Source organism: Zootermopsis nevadensis, unplaced genomic scaffold (assembly GCF_977971745.1).
Source record: "Zootermopsis nevadensis isolate Lab colony 2312 unplaced genomic scaffold, Znev_1.0 Znev_ptg000008l, whole genome shotgun sequence".
NCBI lineage: Eukaryota > Metazoa > Arthropoda > Insecta > Blattodea > Termopsidae > Zootermopsis > Zootermopsis nevadensis.
Genome location: NW_028259140.1, coordinates 16,998,933 through 17,019,718, shown reverse-complemented (window position 1 = coordinate 17,019,718; position 20,786 = coordinate 16,998,933). Strand labels below are relative to the sequence as shown.

General features: G+C 42.4%; 1 protein-coding gene and 1 long non-coding RNA gene across 3 annotated transcripts in view; one reads left to right on the top strand and one right to left on the bottom strand.

Annotated features, from left to right (window-relative positions):
* The window catches only part of LOC110834989 (uncharacterized), a 340,098-nt gene that overhangs the window by 37,873 nt on the left and 281,439 nt on the right, over positions 1-20,786 (top strand). The gene's annotated exons all lie outside the window — the stretch shown is intronic.
* Positions 1-20,786, bottom strand: part of TkR86C (Tachykinin-like receptor at 86C) — a 246,165-nt gene that overhangs the window by 19,674 nt on the left and 205,705 nt on the right. The window contains exons 4-5 of the mRNA XM_022074768.2: positions 16,144-16,224; positions 1,656-1,806 (exon numbers count right to left, since the gene is read on the bottom strand). Of these exons, the coding sequence (XP_021930460.1) occupies positions 1,656-1,806; positions 16,144-16,224 (232 nt within the window). The remainder of the gene's footprint in view (positions 1-1,655; positions 1,807-16,143; positions 16,225-20,786) is intronic.

The window sequence follows — 20,786 nt, the reverse complement described above, 5'->3', positions numbered from 1 at the left end:
ACAACGTTAATATCTGGGTTACGATTCGTAATAAAATTTTACACGCTTCTCGTCTCTGGCTGAAGTCAAGAAAATGTGTGATCGGGAAATGAATCGCTCCCCTCGGACTGCTGTAAGAGAGAAGGGACACTTTTAAAGCTGAAATTTATCCGACGAGACGCTTCAGCACCCCTCCCCACCCCAAAAACAAAAGACTGCTGTCGGGAAAGCCGGAGTAGCATGGTTACTGCAGGAACTGATCCCGGATGAGCCGGAAGAATGGGACGTGACACGTACCGGACTAGGTTTGTACCCGGAGTGTGTACTTACCAAGGGCCCGGAACTTAACCTGGCGACAAATTAACGCCAAGTCTCCAGACACAAAATTTGAGACTGTCCGATTAGAAGGTCCGTGTAGTGTGATTATAGTTACGTAAGTCCTCTGACTGTGGAGTCTTAGGTTCATTCTCGGGAAAGTCCAACTTAAAGATTCTGTAGTCACGTCTACCGTGTCACGGTGGTCTAGCGGTTAGAACGCTGGCCTTGTAATCCTGGGGTCTCGGGTTCGATTTCCGGCGGTGCCCGAATTTATAACTTATGTTGGGAAAGGCCGTGGTCTAGGCAACACGGAGTTTTCCTCCGGGGGCTTCCCCGGTTTCTCCGTGGCATCCCAACAATTACTCCATTCACACACAGAAGAAAGCAATGGCAAACCACTTCTGGATCATCTGCCAAGAACGTATATGAACAGGTCCCAGTCCGAGAAAAGGATGGAAGGATCCTGTTCATATGGACCTGTCGTCAGACAGAACACTTAATAGCGGTTTGAACGCTGGCCTTGTAATCCTGGGGTCTCGGGTTCGATTCCCGGCGGTGCCCGAATTTATAACTTGTGTTGGGCAAGGCCGTGGTCTAGGCAACACGGAGTTTTCCTCCGTGGCATCCCAACAATTACTCCATTCACACACAGAAGAAGGCAATGGCAAACCACTTCTGGATCATCTGCCAAGAACGTATATGAACAGGTCCCAGTCCGAGAAAAGGATGGAAGGATCCTGTTCATATGGACCTGCCGTCAGACAGAACACTAAAAAAAAAGTCACCTTGAGCCCGCAGTCAATTTCAAGCTGACAAATTAAAGATGCGGGCAATAACAGCTGTTTCATATGAACTAGAATTTTTTACATGTTTAGTATGATTAAATAAAAACATTTGACGCCATTTTAACTTAACATGATAAACTTTTTTTAAAGTCAGACGCATGGATCGCCTAGATATCTTATACGATGCTGCAGAATAGATTGATATTTCCATTTTAGGTGCCAATAAGGAAATTCTAGCTCGCTTAGTGAATAAGCATGTGATCGGCAGTAGAAAATTTGCTGTCCTGATTGGGGAGCTGTTGTCTGTCTGTCTTTGCTCTCGGTGCCATGCGGAGTACACAGCTTAGAGAGACAGATATAGCATCAGCTAAGAGAAAGACAGGAGAAGAATATGTAATGAAAACGAGGGAGGGCAGAAATGGAGATTCACACAGGAATTCACTTTGCCGAAAATGTTCTGCAGAAAATTAATGCGGGTAGCTGCAGTTTGTTAGGATGCCATCGGCTCAGTTTCGACAGTTTATCGACATTGTAGATTATAATCGTTCTCGCCGATTGAGAAGAGCTGCTTACCTTCCTTTTCGATTTGATGGAGTGTGATTGGCGCTGAGTTAGCTCGCCTATGGATCGACTTCCCCAGAGCTCTCTGCCCATCAGGGTGTAGCACACGGCCATTGCTGTCACAGGCACCAGGTACGTGAGTCCCAGGAACACCAGATTGTACCTAGGCACATCGAAATCAGTTCAGATCCCATCCAGATGTCATTAGATTCGCGTTGCGACATTAAACTTGATGATTAATGTGGGTTACCTAATATTTTGGAGGGCATTTGAATAATAAAAGTGTGAACTTAGATTGACAGATACGCGGCTCGGACGACGAAACAAGGAATGTTTACAGACTCTGTTAGAAAAACTTCCGGTTAGAGGGCCGCTTGTATGAGTAATGGCCGCCATTCACGATCGCTCCAGATGGATGACATCCGAATGGATGACGTCCAAAGAGGTACTACATTTACGGTCGCGTCACGCCAGTCGCGGTTTGTTGTCCCTCTGTGAAGTGCGTGGTGTTTGCGACGGACGAAGAATTGGTACTAGCTACGGCAGTATGCCTGTATATTAAAAGGAAAAAACCAAAACGAAAGTGGTCAAAGCAATGGCTCTTAAATAGAAGCAATTTAAGTCCTTATGCTCCTTTCTGAAGCAACTTCTAAGGGAATTTTCTTTGTTGGCGGTAGGATCTTTGGTTTTAAATAAAACCACCAATTCTTCCATTGCTAAGCTTCTTTTAGCTTTATCATGATAGTCTTCATTACTTATCTGCCACAAACATGGCAACTCTCCATATTTCTCAATCACCTCAATAACAAACTCACGACCCGACATTATACAAGTTTGGACTTCACTGGACGAAGGCTCGTGGCAGACTGGCATGAGAATGGACCACGTTTCCGCCACTCACGAACCGATTTGGAGTGGCTCGATCGCCGATTCCCCCATTCACGATACGATGGAGCGATCGGATGGATTATGGCTCGACAGAATATCCAAACGAGCCCACCACGCCACGCCAATGGACTTCAGTTTCCGCATTCACGGTACAATTTTGGAGCGACACCGCGCCATTTGGACGAATGGAGCGATCGTGAATGGCGGCCTTTAGAATGAAATACAGGGATAGGCGATAAAATGCACCTTAAAATTATGTTTTAGCAATGACAACTTAAACTGCTTCAAAACACAGGTTAAGCTTGTATGTTACATTAGTTTTATAATAATAATAATAATAATAATAATAATAATAATATATTTGGTTTAGACTATATACAGAGATCTGTGGCCGCCTAACACCAGGTTTTCACGGCCACAGTCCTTACATACGTAGCACTAATCGCACTACTGCTTACTACAAACTATTCACTAATGCTACTCTACATGACTATTCCTTAATCCCTAATACTATTTACATAACTATTTCTTATTGCTCTCGTGCCTTCTACCCCAGTGGCAGTTCTAAATTCCTAATTTTGACCTGTCTTTTACATCTTACTTTGTACAGAAATTTCCCTACATCCCTGACCTCCGTGTCATTCGTAGTGCTTAAAATTTTCTTGAAGGCCAACTCTTCACCAACGGTGAACCACTTGTTCCTCAGGAGCTGTTCCCTCCACCTCCCGGTTTCCGTACACTTTAATAGTATGTGAATCTCGCTTTCTGTCGCCCCACATAAAGGGCATATTTTTTCCTCCATGCCCCCCCCTCATCCCTCTCAGCTTCCAAATACCCGCTCTGAACCATGCCCATCCCTCCCTCTCCACCCTCGTACAACAACCAGTGTAACCCTGTCTACCCCACCCTGATTAAACTTTAAACCTGATTCCATAGCCATTTGGACGACATATTCTTGTGACAAAATGTTACGGGTATTTCTTATGTCGTTCCTGTAAATCTGTCACAAAACTTTTTCATCTGAACACATCGGGAATGCCTCGTCTTGACTTATCAGTGCCCTATTTGGGGAATAAACGTACATGCAATGCGGGCGGGCAAGACTGAATTGCTGGTTGGTGCTTTTTCGGTACAATTTGCATTCTGTGATGTTTGCACGTGAGAATGGTGAAATTTATACCCGCGTAAATCATCCCACACGCAATCCTAGGCAGTTCTGGCAAGATAACAATCAAAATTCAATTTCCTTGGTTTAATGAAAGACACGCGCTCACTGATACTTGTCGTCCTCAGCTTCGGGTCCTCTGGCCCGCTCCGATTCGGAAACAATTTCGAAGAAAATGTTTATACAGAAGTTTGATTGATACGGCTCCTTGGATGGGTGATCGGCAAATAGTAAGGCCTTTGCAGTAGGTGCATGCATCTTTTTCAGAGCAGTATTGGAACCTGACTTAACCGCCGACCGCTGTGATCGGTGGCTGCTATATCTTGTGAGTGGCAAATATTTATAAAATACGTACATTTAAGTTGGAGCATAAGGAAGGGTGGATAGAACTGGCACAGGATTGAGGTCAGTGGCGAGCTTTACTAATGTGAGCGTTGAACTTATGGGTCTAGCTGTCAGAGAGTTGGTTATGTGGACTGGATCAAAGCGTTAGGAATCTTTAACAACTTAACCGATTTTGGCCACTGAATAAATACATCACTCTAAATTTAAACAGGATTTTAGATATATTTGCGGGTTTATTTATTTTTTGTTATTATAGGCTTACTGTGGGTATATAGACCTGTGATATCCAAAACTTTACGAAGTAAAATTTCGAAAGACGGGATTGCATTCTTGACCTGTAGTTTTCGGTGCGAATTAAGAGCAAAACACAGAACATATGAATGTGTTCTGTGTTTTTGTGGTATTGCTACAGTCAAGTATCATACGAAGCACCTTTTAGTCTCTTTGTGTGTAATTCAGTAATTAGTTTAAAGGGAAAATTAGTTCTGAAAGCTGAAGCGGTTCGGAAACCTTGTCCGTGAGCACCTCATTCATTGCCCGACGTCGGAGTTCGCGCCAGCCTGATGGCGACGTTGTCCGTCTCTGCTATGTCGGACTTTTCGTGCTTCACATTGAACGGTTTCGACAGCAATCTTCGTTGCCTTTCCAGCAACAAGTAAATTGAATGCGTTGGGATGAGAAGGGCGTTTGTCACAAGAAATCGAACTTAGGCGACGTGATAAAAGAAAAGTATAATGTTGTATGTGAACTGTAGCGAGCAGCTATTCTTACAGAGGAAGTCATGGTATTACTCAGTGAATCCAAACGAATTCCGATGTAGCACCTTGAAAAAGGTTGCGGCTATTTGCGTCGAAGTCCTCACTGGTTTTAGCATCTCATTTGGTTCTAAATATTCCGCGGTTGATACTTCGTCGTTAAATAACCAACAATTGAATGATTGAAGTAGATTTTCAGATGAACTGTGCGTTCCTGAGGGCCACTCATGTGACGCAAAGAGTGAAGGGCAGGAATAAGGAAGGTTGGTAGCTTCTTGGGCCAGACAAGAGATGGTCCACGATAACTCGTTGTCTGCTTGAAGACTACCTGAAGTTATGGCGCCTTTGATGCAGTTAATTAATGACATGGCGCGACTGTTGCAGGGGTCAGAGGGCAAGAGGGAAGAAGCAGGGTTGAACCGGCAGAGCACAGCCACTTCATACCAATCGCCAGGCCCTGTGATGTGCGTGAAATATTTTGAGTAGAACCGTTTAATTCGATAAGCGGGTTGCCATGTCTTAATCCGAAATGTAGGACCCACAACCCATCCGCTGCCCCGTGTCGTCCGGGCGCAGTGAGAACGGATTCTGTTGGTCGGGATGACTTTTATGACATGCAAATTAGCTCAGTTGTCGATCGAGCTGCACAATGTTAGTGACTCTCAGAAATCGGCCGCCCTTCTGGTCACATCTCGTGATCTTAGTCAGTGTCTCCATCAGCAGTAATCTTCAGTTCAAGAACGAGTAACGGTCGTGATCGTAAGTGGTCACTAAACCAACCAACCAACCAACCAAAAAGCTAACTAAGACCTGAGTCCCTTGCTAGGTAACACCAATTTGCTTACGCTAACGAGGTTTTGTCGAATGACATCCTGAACTTCATTACAGCACCGAGTGTTGTTAGATATTCCGGTGAATGTTTGTTTGAATAAATAATTGCTTGCATACGCGACAATGTTGGCATGGCAACGTAAGTATTCGTTTGTGTGAAATGTCCCTTGTCAAAGGAAAAACACTGGCACTAGGATTCAAGTAGGTTTTAGCGTTGTGTAATGTAACTACGGTTGAGAGGGCTGCATATGCAGTAGGCGTGGGTAGATGATAAATGCAAACAAGTACTTTTTCGGAAGACCTCAGAGAAAAAGTCCGCTTTGAGACAGGTGTGGAAAGTGATATTAAAGTGATTATTGAAAGAATGAGGTGTTGGCGTGTGGGCTGGATCGGATAGGCGGCTTGCATATTACGTCACATGTCTTGTGTACGAGGTGCGATCGGAAAGTTTCAAGACTGTGTCAATAGAGGGCGAACCGGATGTAGTACGAGCTTCTGCCGCTAGGGGGTGCGGCCTACATTCATAGTGAATCAGTGTGCCAGCCGGCATCATCGAATTAGCATTTGTTTCTTAGTTACGGGCGTTTTGGTAGTGCATTACACCGACCCTCCTGCGATTTCGGAATGGCGTGTGCATCAAATTTTGCCAAAGACTCGCCAAAACGGCTACGGAAACCTATGAAAGGCTAAAGCAAGCATTTGGGGAGTCCGCAATGGGTCGTGCACAAACTTTTGTGTGGCATTCACGTTTTAAAAATGGCCGAACCTCTGTCGATGATGACGAGCGTTCTGGACGACCATCTTCGAGCACAACGCCCGAAAATGTTACGAAGATCGACGTCGTACCATCAACGACTTGTGCGACATTGTTGGGATAGGCTATGGGACCTGTCAGCTGATTCTAAAGGAAGAACTCCACATGCAACGCATCATCACAACGCGCCAGCGCACACCGCCCTCAAAGTTCGGCAGTTTTTGGCCTCAAACACCATGGCCGTCATCCCGCACCCTCCTTATTCGCCGTGTGACTTCTTCCTCTTCCCAAAGATGAAAATTCAGCTAAAGGGAAGGAGATTTGAGACGATAGAAGAGATTCAGGCAGAATCGCAGATGGTGCTTGACAGGCTGACAAAGAAAGATTTCCAGGGATGCTTCCAGGCTTGGCAGCGGCGCTGGGATCGTAGTGTTCACTCCCAGGGGAACTACTTCGAGGGTGATGGATGAATTTAATACCTTAGATAAGTGTACGGGTTTTTATAGGCGCAGTCTGGAAACTTTCCGATCGCACCTCGTATAGGAGAAATTAAATCCCTTGTTTTCCAATCGACAAAAGCAAGTTTCTCCAATTCTGAACAAACTACTGCAGGTTATTATTGGAAGACGTGGTCATTTTATGTACCGCATAAGCTTCGTATTAATTTAAATGTTAATGACAGAGAACATTGCAGCATGTTGAGGGAAACTTGGACCATTGAGCTCTGAGCAATACCCAAAGTTGAGGTGGTGAACGAGTTTCGTAAACTGCACTCTTGATGTTGTGTTGTATAGCACCCGTATTATTTAATAGTGAGCTATATTGCATTTTCGATGGGAAGTCGTGTTATGGGCCATGCCTCGCTTTCAGAGTACACCAGAACATCGTCTATTCTTGCCATAAATCAAATTTGTGAGCCGGGGCTGCCATGCCGATGCTCAGAACAGTTTAAAAGTTGGTACATTTTCATCTCGCTTGTTTTTTTCGCAGACATCTCTGTTATGCCTCAGATTGTTTTACGACGTAAATGATCTTCAATGGCTTCCGACGATTGAGCTAGTCAAACACCGTTTGAACACACTTTTCTGTCCTATTTTGTATGTTTTATAGGCGTAAAAAGTGACTTTGAGGGAAAGATAAACAGCCTTTTTGATCTCAATGAAAGCGATGTGATTTGTGTAGAGCATGCCTTATAATGATTACAAAAAAGTCATTGAATTCTGTTGATTCGTTGCATAAACTGTATTTTACATTTTGCCTGTTAGTAGATGGTATTTTGTTTATAATTTAATAATTTTGTTAACGGAATCTGTGTTCAAGAGGTAGCTGATATCTGCCTTTCTACTGGTCTGTGGCGGATCGGATGTTATTTTGCGATACGAGAGATCACATTAGATTTTCACCTAACTGAAACCTAGGAAAACATTTCAGTCCATTGAGTCACCGTAGAAAAGAACTGAGAATTTGTTTACTGCTCGCTCTGTATGCACCTTGCAACAGAATCCTTATAAATGTGTAGTGACTCGTGAAGCTCTTTCCAATCCTCACAATATTGTTGTTATCACTTTAGTATTTTTCTGACATTTTACATTAATCTGACTCCAATGTGTTTGCCCATTTTTTTTCATCTCCAGTACACACCATTCAGCATGGTTTGCATTGGTGGTTAGCAGGATTCACGACCCATCAGTACATGGATTCGATCGGGACCGTGACATTTAACGCTCCTGCTGTGACCCCCTTTTTACGAGATGATGAAAGTGGAGTAATTTTTGGGATGCCACGGAGAAACCGGGGAAACCCCGGAGGAAAACTCCGTGATGCCTAGACCACGACTAACACAAGTCATAAATCTGAGCACCGCCAGGAATCGAACCCGAGACCCCAGGATTACAAGGCCAGCGTTCTAACCGCTATTAAGTGTTCTGTCTGACGACAGGTCCACATGAACAGGATCCTTCCATCCTTTTCTCGGACTGGGACCTGTTCATATACGTTCTTGGCAGATGATCCAGAAGTGGTTTGCCATTGCCTTCTTCTGTGTGTGAATGGAGTAATTGTTGGGATGCCACGGAGGAAAACTCCGTGTTGCCTAGACCACGGCCTTGCGCAACACAAGTTATAAATTCGGGCACCACCTGGAATCGAACCCGAGACCCCAGGATTACAAGTCCAGCGTTCTAACCGCCAGGCCATTGTTTGCCCATTGAACTTTATGTACTTTAACCAGTGAATAGTCTCACCTCAAAGATCAAGCCTCGTACGCCCTGGTTTTATTGTACGTAGTTTGCGTTCAGTACTTTCATTGCGTGTGGCAATTTTAAAACAGATCGTGAGAGTTGGTGCCGGCCTGGTGATTTATAACTGCGTGAACACGTGCCGTTGAAGTTTCGTCGTTCGCTTTTTCTCCATTTACACAACAGCGTCTTCTTGAGGCGAGTGTCGGAAAGGAAAAATTTACACTAATGCCATAAATCCAGGGGGCGCCTACAAACGTGGAAAAAGTGATAAGGAAAGAGAAATTGCGATTCGTTATATATACAGGGTGTACCTGTAGGTTCTGTGTAAACTCGTACGGTAAGTTCCATACGGCAAATGAACACACGAAGTTCATGTGAGCATTGAACCTCGTAGGCGTCCTTTCTGGACTTGTAGGCCGCAAGGTGGCCCGTGGTACGTGCTATCAGATTATAGCCTTGTCTCGCGGGATGTCGAGGTTCACCTACTGGTTGCTAACCTCACCAAAGTCCCACGTATTTATACATGTGTGGGAAAGGGGATCTTGAAAGCCTTGGCTGTTTTCCTTCTATTATCAGCGCTCCGCAACGTCGACGCTATACAGGCTGAGCTATTGAAAAACGTCGTTAAATACACTGTAAATAAATACCCGGAATACACCGGCATTATTGAACGAGTTCCACAGTCGATGATTGGAAGGGTCGAGACACTTATTGAACTGAGGGTCACTTGAGGTAATTCTTGAGAGTGCATTACGGAACAGAATTTTTGCAATCTTAGTAGGATCTGAGGTTTTCGCGGCCGTGAGTCCGAAGACGGCTGGATTGTAGCGCCGTGTAATCTGGTAGAATATCTCTTTTCTGTTTCATCCGTCGTGATACGCACATAAGATGGTGCCGTTTATAGCACAGATGCTGTATATTTCAAACAAGGATTGAAGAGTCGAAACACAGAAGTGTTTATGTATTCACCGGAGCGGTCTGCGCTGCCCTCAGCTCGTCTGTCTGTCAACTGTCTGTCAACTGTCCAGACAGCAGCGCTCACTGGCCTTCGTCGGGATACAAACATTTCTGTTCCTGTCTCAGAATAAGAAAAGAGTCTCCCCTTTAGATTAGGTTATGTTATGTTATGTTATGTTAGGTTAGGTTAGGTTATGTTAGGTTATGTTATGTTATGTTATGTTAGGTTAGGTTAGGTTAGGTTATGTTAGGTTAGGTTAGGTTAGGTTAGGTTAGGTTATGTTATGTTATGTTAGGTTATGTTATGTTAGGTTATGTTATGTTATGTTATGTTAGGTTAGGTTAGGTTATGTTAGGTTAGGTTAGGTTAGGTTATGTTAGGTTATGTTAGGTTAGATTGTTAGGTTAGGTTAGGTTCGGTTAGGCCAGGAGGTATTCATGAGAGTGATCGCCGAGGGATGACACGCGAATTACAAGTGGCATTTGAGACAGTTATGGGTACTTAAGAAGTAGTTACGTCTTGTTTAACGTAGCAGAGAATAACCGACCGTCATATTAAAAAAAGTTCTTACGTTAATGGCTGACACACCTTTTAATTACTACCAAGAGAATGAGCCCTGTCTTCGCGAGAGAGTGTTTAAGATACCCGCCAGATGGCAGAAAGTAGTAGATAGTCCTTGGGGCCTTTATACAGCATATTAACACTTCTGGTGGACAAAGTTAATTCATCCTGCCTCAAGACCCTTGCCATCGTAAGACAGACAGTGGGATAGTGTTGTCCGTCGATTCAGCTCGATTTCGATTAAAATTGGTCATTCGGCACGACCTCAAAATCTACTTTTGAATATTGTGCGAGCTGTGATAACAAAATGGCGGATACGGAAATTTGTGAGGTGCTGCGATCTGGTGGCCATTCCGTGGCTATTACGTTAAGGTTAGGTTAGGTTTTTAAAATAAGCAAACAAACTATTAACACTATAAAAAAGACACTGGTGTCATACGCGTTTCGACCTCAAGAGCTCATCATCAGTGGCAACGGGGAAATTAATTAATTTAATCAAAATGGTTTAAAAATGTTTTAGAAAATAAATAATGAAGTAGATTATTTTACAAAAGCATTTCATGCAACACTAGACTAGATGTTGGTATTCACAGGAGTTTAACTCTGCACTCAGCCGTAGCTGGTCTGCGGCGAGCCACTGCAACGAAGCGTGGGTGTTACATTAATGAATTTCCCTGTTGCCACTGATGATGGACCTTTTAAGGTTGAAACGCGTATGACACCAGTGTATTTTTTATAGTGTTAATAGTTTGTTTGTTTGATTATTGTATATTCTAATACACTACACGGTATGCAAAGTTTTAGGTTAGGTTTGTTTAATTTCGGTTGAGGAAATTTGGACATGTTTTAATAGGTATTTCATATGTCGTAATTTGTTGGAATATTTGATTGTCTTAACGTGTAACAGAAATTATGTTTGACGTTACAGAATTTTTAGGACGATACATTTTAACTTGTAAGGTCGATCCAAACCCAGAGCAACTGAGGATAACAACATGGGGGTTGAAACACGCCTGGCATTATGCATTGTTAATAAACGCTAGTTAGTAATAAACGTGTACAGAAATTTGTATTATGGTTACGTGATATTACACAAATTGAAGGGTATGAAGATCGTGTTAATTTACGGGAATATGTGGTGTGGGATTTTTGTGATATGAATTGAAAGTGGGAAATATTTACATAACAGAATGAAATTCAATTCGAAATCAGAACGCAGTGTGAGATAGAAACATAAAAGCCGTTGGTTTGAAAATCAGTTTATGAACGAGTTGCATGTAAATAATCAGCGTTTTCGCCGCATTCAGTAGTCTGATTTGAAGACAGAGTAATATTTGCCGTCTGCGCCAAGGATAAAACTAGCTCCGATCGAATTTTGTGTTGGAAGATACACACTAACAGTTCTGAGAAAAAATTAGTCCGTGTCGGTCCGTAACAAACCTTAATATCCAAGAAGCTTAAATTTGGGAAAAAATGTTATGTAACTACCGTCTATAGTAGTCCGTAAATCCGATATTAATTGGCTTTAAACAGATGAATTGTTGATGTAATAAATGACTGAAGAGAATTGAAGAAGAAGGACTTCAAACTGCAGACGAACGCCATTAACAGAGATTACACATTTTGATATTGGCTGGAACATCGTTCCATCTCATTTTCTCTTGTTCTGTAATTTCCGCAATCAGCCAGTATATTAACTTCGATAACACAAGACGAATTTGTAGAGTATTTGATAAAACGTTGTTAAATAGGTTCACATTTTGCATTGGAGGAACACGTGCTAATCCTTCCTGAGAGTCAGTTAGGACGCTCACATGGTCAAGGATTTCTCGCCGAGGGTTTGTTACCACATTCACAAGAGCTCGCCAGTGCCTGCTGTCATGTGCGCCATTCGATTATAATTTTACTTCATGCATATTTTTCCAACCCCCTGTTTCTTCCTCTCCCTGTAGTCGAAGCATTTATTTCCCTCAACAAATTCTGCGTTTTTTGTCTTCAAATCTTTGTGTGGGACGTGGTAATAAATAATTTGTTCTCTTAATGAAAATTCCGCAGAATTTATTCTTGTATATGATACGAAGTTTACAGTCGACTCGAAGTTTCAGCATTGCCTTAGGCAGTTTTAGAAGGATCTGGTTATTATATGCAGCGTTTGCAACTTACAGAACCAGCACAAACTCATTTTAGAAGCAGATTACCGAAACAATATTTAACGGTATAGTGTTTTAATTCATTGTTTTTTAATATTCCCTGATTGTTTGTGCGTAACAATTCTGTAATAAATTCTCCATTCTTCGTGTACTTTAGCTCGTGATAGAAACTTAATTTCAGAATATTAATGAATTTTGTGTTTGTTTACGTCCAGTATTAAGTGCGACTACCTCGCAAATCAAAGCAAATGATTCTTTATCAATGCTGATTTAGTTAAATAAAATTCTTTTGTATTAGTTTTGTTGTATCAATAGCCAGATGGCGAAGAATACTTGTAACACAAAAAATAACAAAAATAATAAATACATCAAAGTAACGGTTATTATTAGAACGAAAGTTAATATACACAAAGGTAGATAGAGTCAAGGGAGAAATGCTTCAAAATTCGCTGCATGCAAACCAATTTCTTACTAAATATATATCAATATAACTGTAATAATATTTCACTTCAGTTCATTTCTTTTAAAACGACAGAGGACAAGAGAAGAAACACGTAAGCAAACGTTCACCAATCAAAATATTAAATTAGTTATTATAAAGCATGACTGAGAGAAATGATTTTTGATTTGCATTTTTCAAAGTCCCTACACATATAATTAGCAGCTGACATGTACCAGAAGGACGATTTTTTAAACAAGGGGCCGAAATTTGACAATAAGTAGTCTCTGAGATCGCCACGGTGGTCTAGCGGTCAGAACACTAGCCTTGTAAGCCTGGGGTCCCGGGTTCAATTCCCGGTGGTGCTCAAATTTATAACTTGTGTTGGGCAAGGCCGTGGTCTAGGCATCACGGAGTTTTCCTCCGGGGGCTTCCCCGGTTTCTCCGTGGCATCCCAGCAATTACTCCACTCACACACAGAAGAAGGCAATGGCAAACCACTTTTGATCATCTCTGCCAAGAATGTATATATATATATATATATATATATATATATATATATGAGCAGGTCCCTGACAACCTGAAGAGGTTGGAAGGATCCTGTTCATAATATATGGACCTGTCGTCAGACAGAACACTACAAAAAAAAAATAGTCTCTGAGAAACCAAGAAGGCAGTCAAGACGTAGAGGACAGAATTTAAAGCAGAGGTAAACTTGAACGAGGGACAGTGCATCAACGTGATGCCTCCTTTTTACAGACATCAGGGATACCCTCTGGCTTCAGAGGCACCAGATCTAACAAACACATAGCAGTCACTGTCGTCAGTCCACGCCGGAACGCAGATGACCACTCTGGCACAGCTGAGACTCTCACAGTCCGAATGACTTGTTTCTTTGTGATCTGAGAGCCAATAAAATTTCTTTTAGAAGCGTGCTAATTAATTGGCCTTGTTCAAGGAACAGAATTCTGAGGGCGACAATTGAAATATCGGCAATGAGGACATGCAAAGTATTTACAAATGCAGTCTCTCTGCATATCGAAGTGAATTTGAGGGTCATATTCTGTAGAGGTTTGATATGACATGACTGTCCAAGAAACTGAACGGGTTCAATACAGATGAACAGAGCAACGAAACACACACGTGAGCTCCATGTTTCTCGTCTTCTAATAGATAACACGAGTACAAGTTGAGTTAAAACAAGCGTTATCGTCCGCCTCGAAGGTCCAGTGGTTGCGGCACTAGTACAATGTACAAGAGATTCCGAGCTTTGTCCGAAACGTCACATTCTTCAAATGTGCCAAAGATGATGGACAATGATGATTCCTTTTTGCAGAAAATAGGGCCGATTTACTCAGTGGCGTGTTCACAGACCAGGTTGAAGTATTAAGTCGTGAGGCGAAGAGTTGTTCACTATTCTTTTGAAGGCAGAAATATTTTCAGCGAGAGTTAGAGCGAATATCCACACAGAAAATATTCTTGACACTTGGTCAGTTAATGAGGACACTCACTTCGTTGGAACTCAGCGGTAAGACGTCGTCATCAAGAACCATCTTCCACTGTACCCAGCTGCGTTATAGTCAATTTCAGGTAAAGATTTTTCCTTTCGTGCTACATATCAAGTCCATCTTGTCAGTCACTACGCTTGAAGCTACGTGGTTGTGAGATGAAAGTCTGATTGAGGTGCATAGTAAAATTTTTACGTCAAAGAAGCTTGCAGCAGTTGTCTGATTGTGATGGTTTATTTCGGTTTATGATGGAATAGCAGCTCAGAATTATGTCTGGCGGCGACTCGTGAGCACAGTGAGGAACTGTCTGTTGTTGTTTTTTGATAATGGAGCTTACTTTTAGGTTCTGAAGAACGATTCTGTGACACGTAGTTAGTTTTCAACCAAACGTGGCAAGATGATTTGAAAGTCGTATGGAGCGCGGACGAAAAATTATACATACGAGGTGCGATCGGAAAGTTTATAGACTGCGCCTATAAAAACCCGTACACTTATCTCAGGTATTAAATTCATCCATCACCCTCGAAGTAGTTCCCCCGGGAGTGAACACAACGATCCCAGCGCCGCTGCCAAGCCTGGAAGCATCCCTGGAAATCTTTCTTTGTCAGCCTGTCAAGCACCATCTGCGATTCTGCCTGAATCTCTTCTATCGTCTCAAATCTCCTTCCCTTTAGCTGAATTTTCATCTTTGGGAAGAGGAAGAAGTCACACGGCGAATAAGGAGGGTGCGGGATGACGGCCATGGTGTTTGAGGCCAAAAACTGCCGAACTTTGAGGGCGGTGTGCGCTGGCGCGTTGTCATGATGCGTCGCATGTGGAGTTCTTCCTTTAGAATCAGCTGACAGGTCCCATAGCCTATCCCAACAATGTCGCACAAGTCGTTGATGGTACGACGTCGATCTTCGTGAATGGCCTGCCGAATCTTCGTAACATTTTCGGGCGTTGTGCTCGAAGATGGTCGTCCAGAACGCTCGTCATCATCGACAGAGATTCGGCCATTTTTAAAACGTGAATGCCACACAAAAGTTTGCGGACTCCCCAAATGCTTGCTTTAGCATTTCATAGGTTTCCGTAGCCGTTTTGGCGAGTCTTTGGCAAAATTTGATGCACACGCCATTCCGAAATCGCAGGAGGGTCGGTGTAATGCACTACCAAAACGCCCGTAACTAAGAAACAAATGCTAATTCGATGATGCCGGCTGGCACACTGATTCACTATGAATGTAGGCCGCACCCCCTAGCGGCAGAAGCTCGTACTACATCCGGTTCGCCCTCTTTTGACACAGTCTATAAACTTTCCGATCGCACCTCGTATATAATAATTCTGGGTAAATGTTTCTTGAAAAACGATGTTAATATGAAGTTTAGACAAAAATAGTTAGAATACGAGGTTATAAAGTCGAATGGATTTACCCAGGATACATGCAGTTAGAGTCTGCCAACAGAAGGCGTCTTCTTGATGAACTCGGCAGCAGATGTTACTAACTAGGTTCATTACTGAAATTCTTGTTTGGTTACGTTTAATATTAACTTTATCTTCTTATCTGCGTCTACAGGATGCACCAGTCACTGCGCAATATCATTTTCCTATGCCGCTTAAGCGCAGTCCATTTCACGTAATTGGAAAATAAGATTAATTTCTGTTTAACCCTCTCGACCTCGACCTCACTCTTCGAGGGCATTTATCTATCTTGTGCAGGACCGTAAAGTCCTCGACGGAATATTTACAGCAAAATGTCGAATCCATTCCTGTTTGTTCCGACAATTATGTGACTGCTGTGTTCACCTAGTGAGGACCTCGACGCCTCAGTTTCTGAATACGGCAATTGAGCGACACGAACTTCGATCTCCATGCTTGTAATGAACACATTTTGAGTTTAGTTTGATGCTACTGACGTACAACTTACATGTATTCCGTCATGGATGTCGGGTAGCTGCCGTCTGGCCATCGCATGTAGCAGACGATCCGTCTCTGATCGTTGGCGTATCTGCAACCACACAACACACAGTTCCGTCAGATTTTAACCTGTTCCAATTCACCACCGCAGCAAAGCTGATCGAACTGTAAGAAATACCATTCTCTTTCCTTTGAAATGTCGCTTTTATCTCTCTCTCTCTCTCTCTGTATATATATATATATATATATATATATATATATATATATTATTAGTGTTCTGTCTGACGACAGGTCCATATGAACAGGATCCTTCCATCCTTTTCTTGGACTGGGACCTGTTCATATACGTTCTTGGCAGATGATCCAGAAGTGGTTTGCCATTGCCTTCTTCTGTGTGTGAATGGAGTAATTGTTGGGATGCCACGGAGGAAAACTCCGTGTTGCCTAGACCACGGCCTTGCCCAACACAAGTTATAAATTCGGGCACCGCCGGGAATCGAACCCGAGACCCCAGGATTACAAGGCCAGCGTTCTAACCGCTAGACCACCTCATCTTATTATTATTTAGTGTTCTGTCTGAGGACAGGTCCATATGAACAGGATCCTTCCATCCTTTTCTCGGACTGGGACCTGTTCATATACGTTCTTGGCAGATGATCCAGAAGTGGTTTGCCATTGCCTTCTTCTGTGTGTGAATGGAGTAATTGTTGGGATGCCACGGAGGAAAACTCCGTGTTGCCTAGACCACGGCCTTGCCCAACACAAGTTATAAATTCGGGCACCGCCGGGAATCGAACCCGAGGCCCCAGGATTACAAGGCCAGCGTTCTAACCGCTATACCACCGTGATCGTGAAACTGCCTGTCTCGGTAACTTCTTAATCCCTGCCATTTACAGAAATAAAATATCTGTAGCTATAAATAAATTTCCTTTATGAGAATAAAGGATTAATCATTTCAGCATGATCAGGTTACGAACTGCGAGTCACAAAATCTGACAGTAGTAGAAAGGATAATATTAAAATAGATTTTAAAGAAATACGGCTTAGGACACACCGGGGTCCAGTGGACGCTCTGAACATTCGGGTTCTGTAGGAAATTTCTGTAAGAAAGATTCCAGTTTGAGGAAGGCGTTGTTTGAACGACGAATCATTGTCACTTGGCAACTAACATTTGTTTCGTTTCATGTCGTAAGCATGACTACCAGTCGTTTATTAAAATTGCATATCGATTTGCTGGGCCGTGCTTGTGTGTCTCTGGAACAGAGCCCTGGGCGCATCGTATTCGATCTATACCTTGTGAACAACGCAGTGTCGGATCGCATTTCTCAGCTTTGAGGAACAAACCACAAAGAAGTAAATACTTCAAGCACGTAACGTGTCTTGGCACTGCACGATTAGCTCTTGCATTTTTGTTGAAACGTCCCAGAACATTTCTGGTCTCCGTAGAATCCTCATGATTCGATTGCAATTTCCAGAACGAGTTCTCAGTGACTGGACCGTACGAGAGGTGGCAGACTTTCTGCATGACACTTGTAATCCTGGGGTCCCGGGTTCGATTCCCGGCGGTGCCCGAATTTATAACTTGTGTTGGGCAAGGCCGTGGTCTAGGCAACACGGAGTTTTCCTCCGTGGCATCCCAACAATTACTCCATTCACACACAGAAGAAGGCAATGGCAAACCACTTCTGGATCATCTGCCAAGAACGTATATGAACAGGTCCCAGTCCGAGAAAAGGATGGAAGGATCCTGTTCATATGGACCTGTCCTCAGACAGAACACTAAATAATAATAAGATGAGGTGGTCTAGCGGTTAGAACGCTGGCCTTGTAATCCTGGGGTCTCGGGTTCGAATTTATAACTTGTGTTGGGCAAGGCCGTGGTCTAGGCAACACGGAGTTTTCCTCCGTGGCATCCCAACAATTACTCCATTCACACACAGAAGAAGGCAATGGCAAACCACTTCTGGATCATCTGCCAAGAACGTATATGAACAGGTCCCAGTCCGAGAAGAGAAAAGGATGGAAGGATCCTGTTCATATGGACCTGTCGTCACACAGAACACTAAATAATAATAAGATGAGGTGGTCTAGCGGTTAGAACGCTGGCCTTGTAATCCTGGGGTCTCGGGTTCGAATTTATAACTTGTGTTGGGCAAGGCCGTGGTCTAGGCAACACGGAGTTTTCCTCCGTGGCATCCCAACAATTACTCCATTCACACACAGAAGAAGGCAATGGCAAACCACTTCTGGATCATCTGCCAAGAACGTATATGAACAGGTCCCAGTCCGAGAAGAGAAAAGGATGGAAGGATCCTGTTCATATGGACCTGTCGTCACACAGAACACTAAATAATAATAAGATGAGGTGGTCTAGCGGTTAGAACGCTGGCCTTGTAATCCTGGGGTCTCGGGTTCGAATTTATCACTTGTGTTGGGCAAGGCCGTGGTCTAGGCAACACGGAGTTTTCCTCCGTGGCATCCCAACAATTACTCCATTCACACACAGAAGAAGGCAATGGCAAACCACTTCTGGATCATCTGCCAAGAACGTATATGAACAGGTCCCAGTCCGAGAAGAGAAAAGGATGGAAGGATCCTGTTCATTTGGACCTGTCGTCAGACAGAACGCTAAATAAATAAAATAGATCGGTAGGTGCGGGCGTGGCCACCAAGATCTCCCGACTTTAATCCTATCGATTTTTTTTTCTGAGAGTCACATTAAATCTTTGGTTTACGAATAGAAGACTAAAGAATGAAGGGTTAGTGCCCTCTCAGAGTAGTGAATGTTGCACAATTACGAGTATTTAAATTTTCTAATTGTTAATATCGAATTTGTTTAGCAATTATGCCTCGGTATACCAATACCAAAGAAAGACATCCAAGAGCGTCTTTGTAAGTTGGATTTAAGACGAATATTAATCTAAAAAAAGCTTAATCTGCGAAAGAAGACAGATATTTTTTACGAGGACCTTCTTATCTTTGATGTCGGCATGATTATCAACATTATAATTTATAATTTTGTACGCTTTGTCATCTCTAATGGCCATAACGGTGTTCTTATTCTGGGTTATGATGCCTTGTAGACGTTTGGGTAGATACTAGGGTTTATACAAAAACCGACTTTTGAAAAAACCGGTTTTCGAATTCTAGTATTTCCAAAAAAAACGGTTTTCGAATTTTTACAAAAAAACAAAATATAATTAAAACAGTAAAAAAGTTTATACTTATTTTAAAAATTTTCAGTTTATTTAATATTTATGGAACTACAAAAATATAACAAAATAAAATATATTCCATACAAAACCAAATAAAAACTAAAAAAACTAAAATCAGTACAAAATATAAATTATAAATTTTTATTTCATTTAGTATTTTTCTTCAAGAAATATGATTTCAAAAAACATAAAATGTCCACTGAACGATTACGTAATCTTGTTCTTATTCTAGATACAAAATTGCCTGAAATATAAAATACTCTCTCACTGGCTACTGAACTTGGTTTTATCGTTTTCAGGGCATCAAATAATAAATCCAAATTCTTTGTTCTTTTCAAATACTGAAAATTCGGCCTTCAGTGTCTTCATATTTGAAATTATTTCTTCAGGTCCCTCAAGAAACCTATGAACTGATTTTTCCATGGCTTCTTTTAGAGCATTGCCCTGATTAATAGTTTCTCCGTCTCCGATATATTCATCATCGGAATCTGTTTCCATACAAGAATTTGGATATATTCAAGACAATATTTTTCCAGATGACTTAATAATATCGAATTTCGATTCTAGTGGAAATACACTAGATTTCTTTGTTGAAATGTTTTGTGGATTTTGCAAATATAGCAAAAGGGTTACGAATCCAACTTGTCTTCTATCTTGAATTCGTACTTCTAAAGCATTTAATAATTTGGAACTAATTTCAGTCTTTAAATTTTTTAGTTCATATAACAGAAATTTTTACATATTAATTTTAATATCTAAAACAGGTTTTTTAAATTTTAAAAACCGACAAACCATATTAGATACCAACGTTTCGAAGAGACATACTGTCGCCATCGTCAGGGGTGAAGGTACTAATGATCATAAAGCCAGTCTCGCATCTGAAGTTAATTGAAGCTTGGACCAATGAATGGTGCAGAACTGCAGAGAGACCACCAGATGGAGCCACACAGCGACGTACGTCACTCGTGACACTGCGCTGACAGGAAAAGGCCACTTTGTATTGTAGTTGTTCTTTGCGGCGCGACGCTGAGGATCTCCTCCTGCAGTCACGTGTCGGCGCTTATCCTGCGAAGCTGTACGTGCTTCAGCATGTAAGCTGTTCAAGCTGGCTCAAGCCAGTCGGTCGACGTATGCTATTGGTAACAAATGCTGCAGCGGATGCATGTAACTCTTTCATTGGGGGAAAATAAAATCCCGTGGGAAGAGGCCATTTGCAATACAGCTGGTCGTGACCAGGATTATAATATTAATATTGATCGCAAAGCCTTGAAGTAAATTGCATTAAACTGACATCACTGCTCTCACAGCATCCAGTAGGGACTTGATTGTGAGGGGCGACTTGAGAAGTAACTTAAAGGAGGTGGACGTGAGATTTCCTGGGCTTGGGTGAGGAACGCTGTGAAGAAACTGACTGATATTAGCTGACCTTCTGACCCCC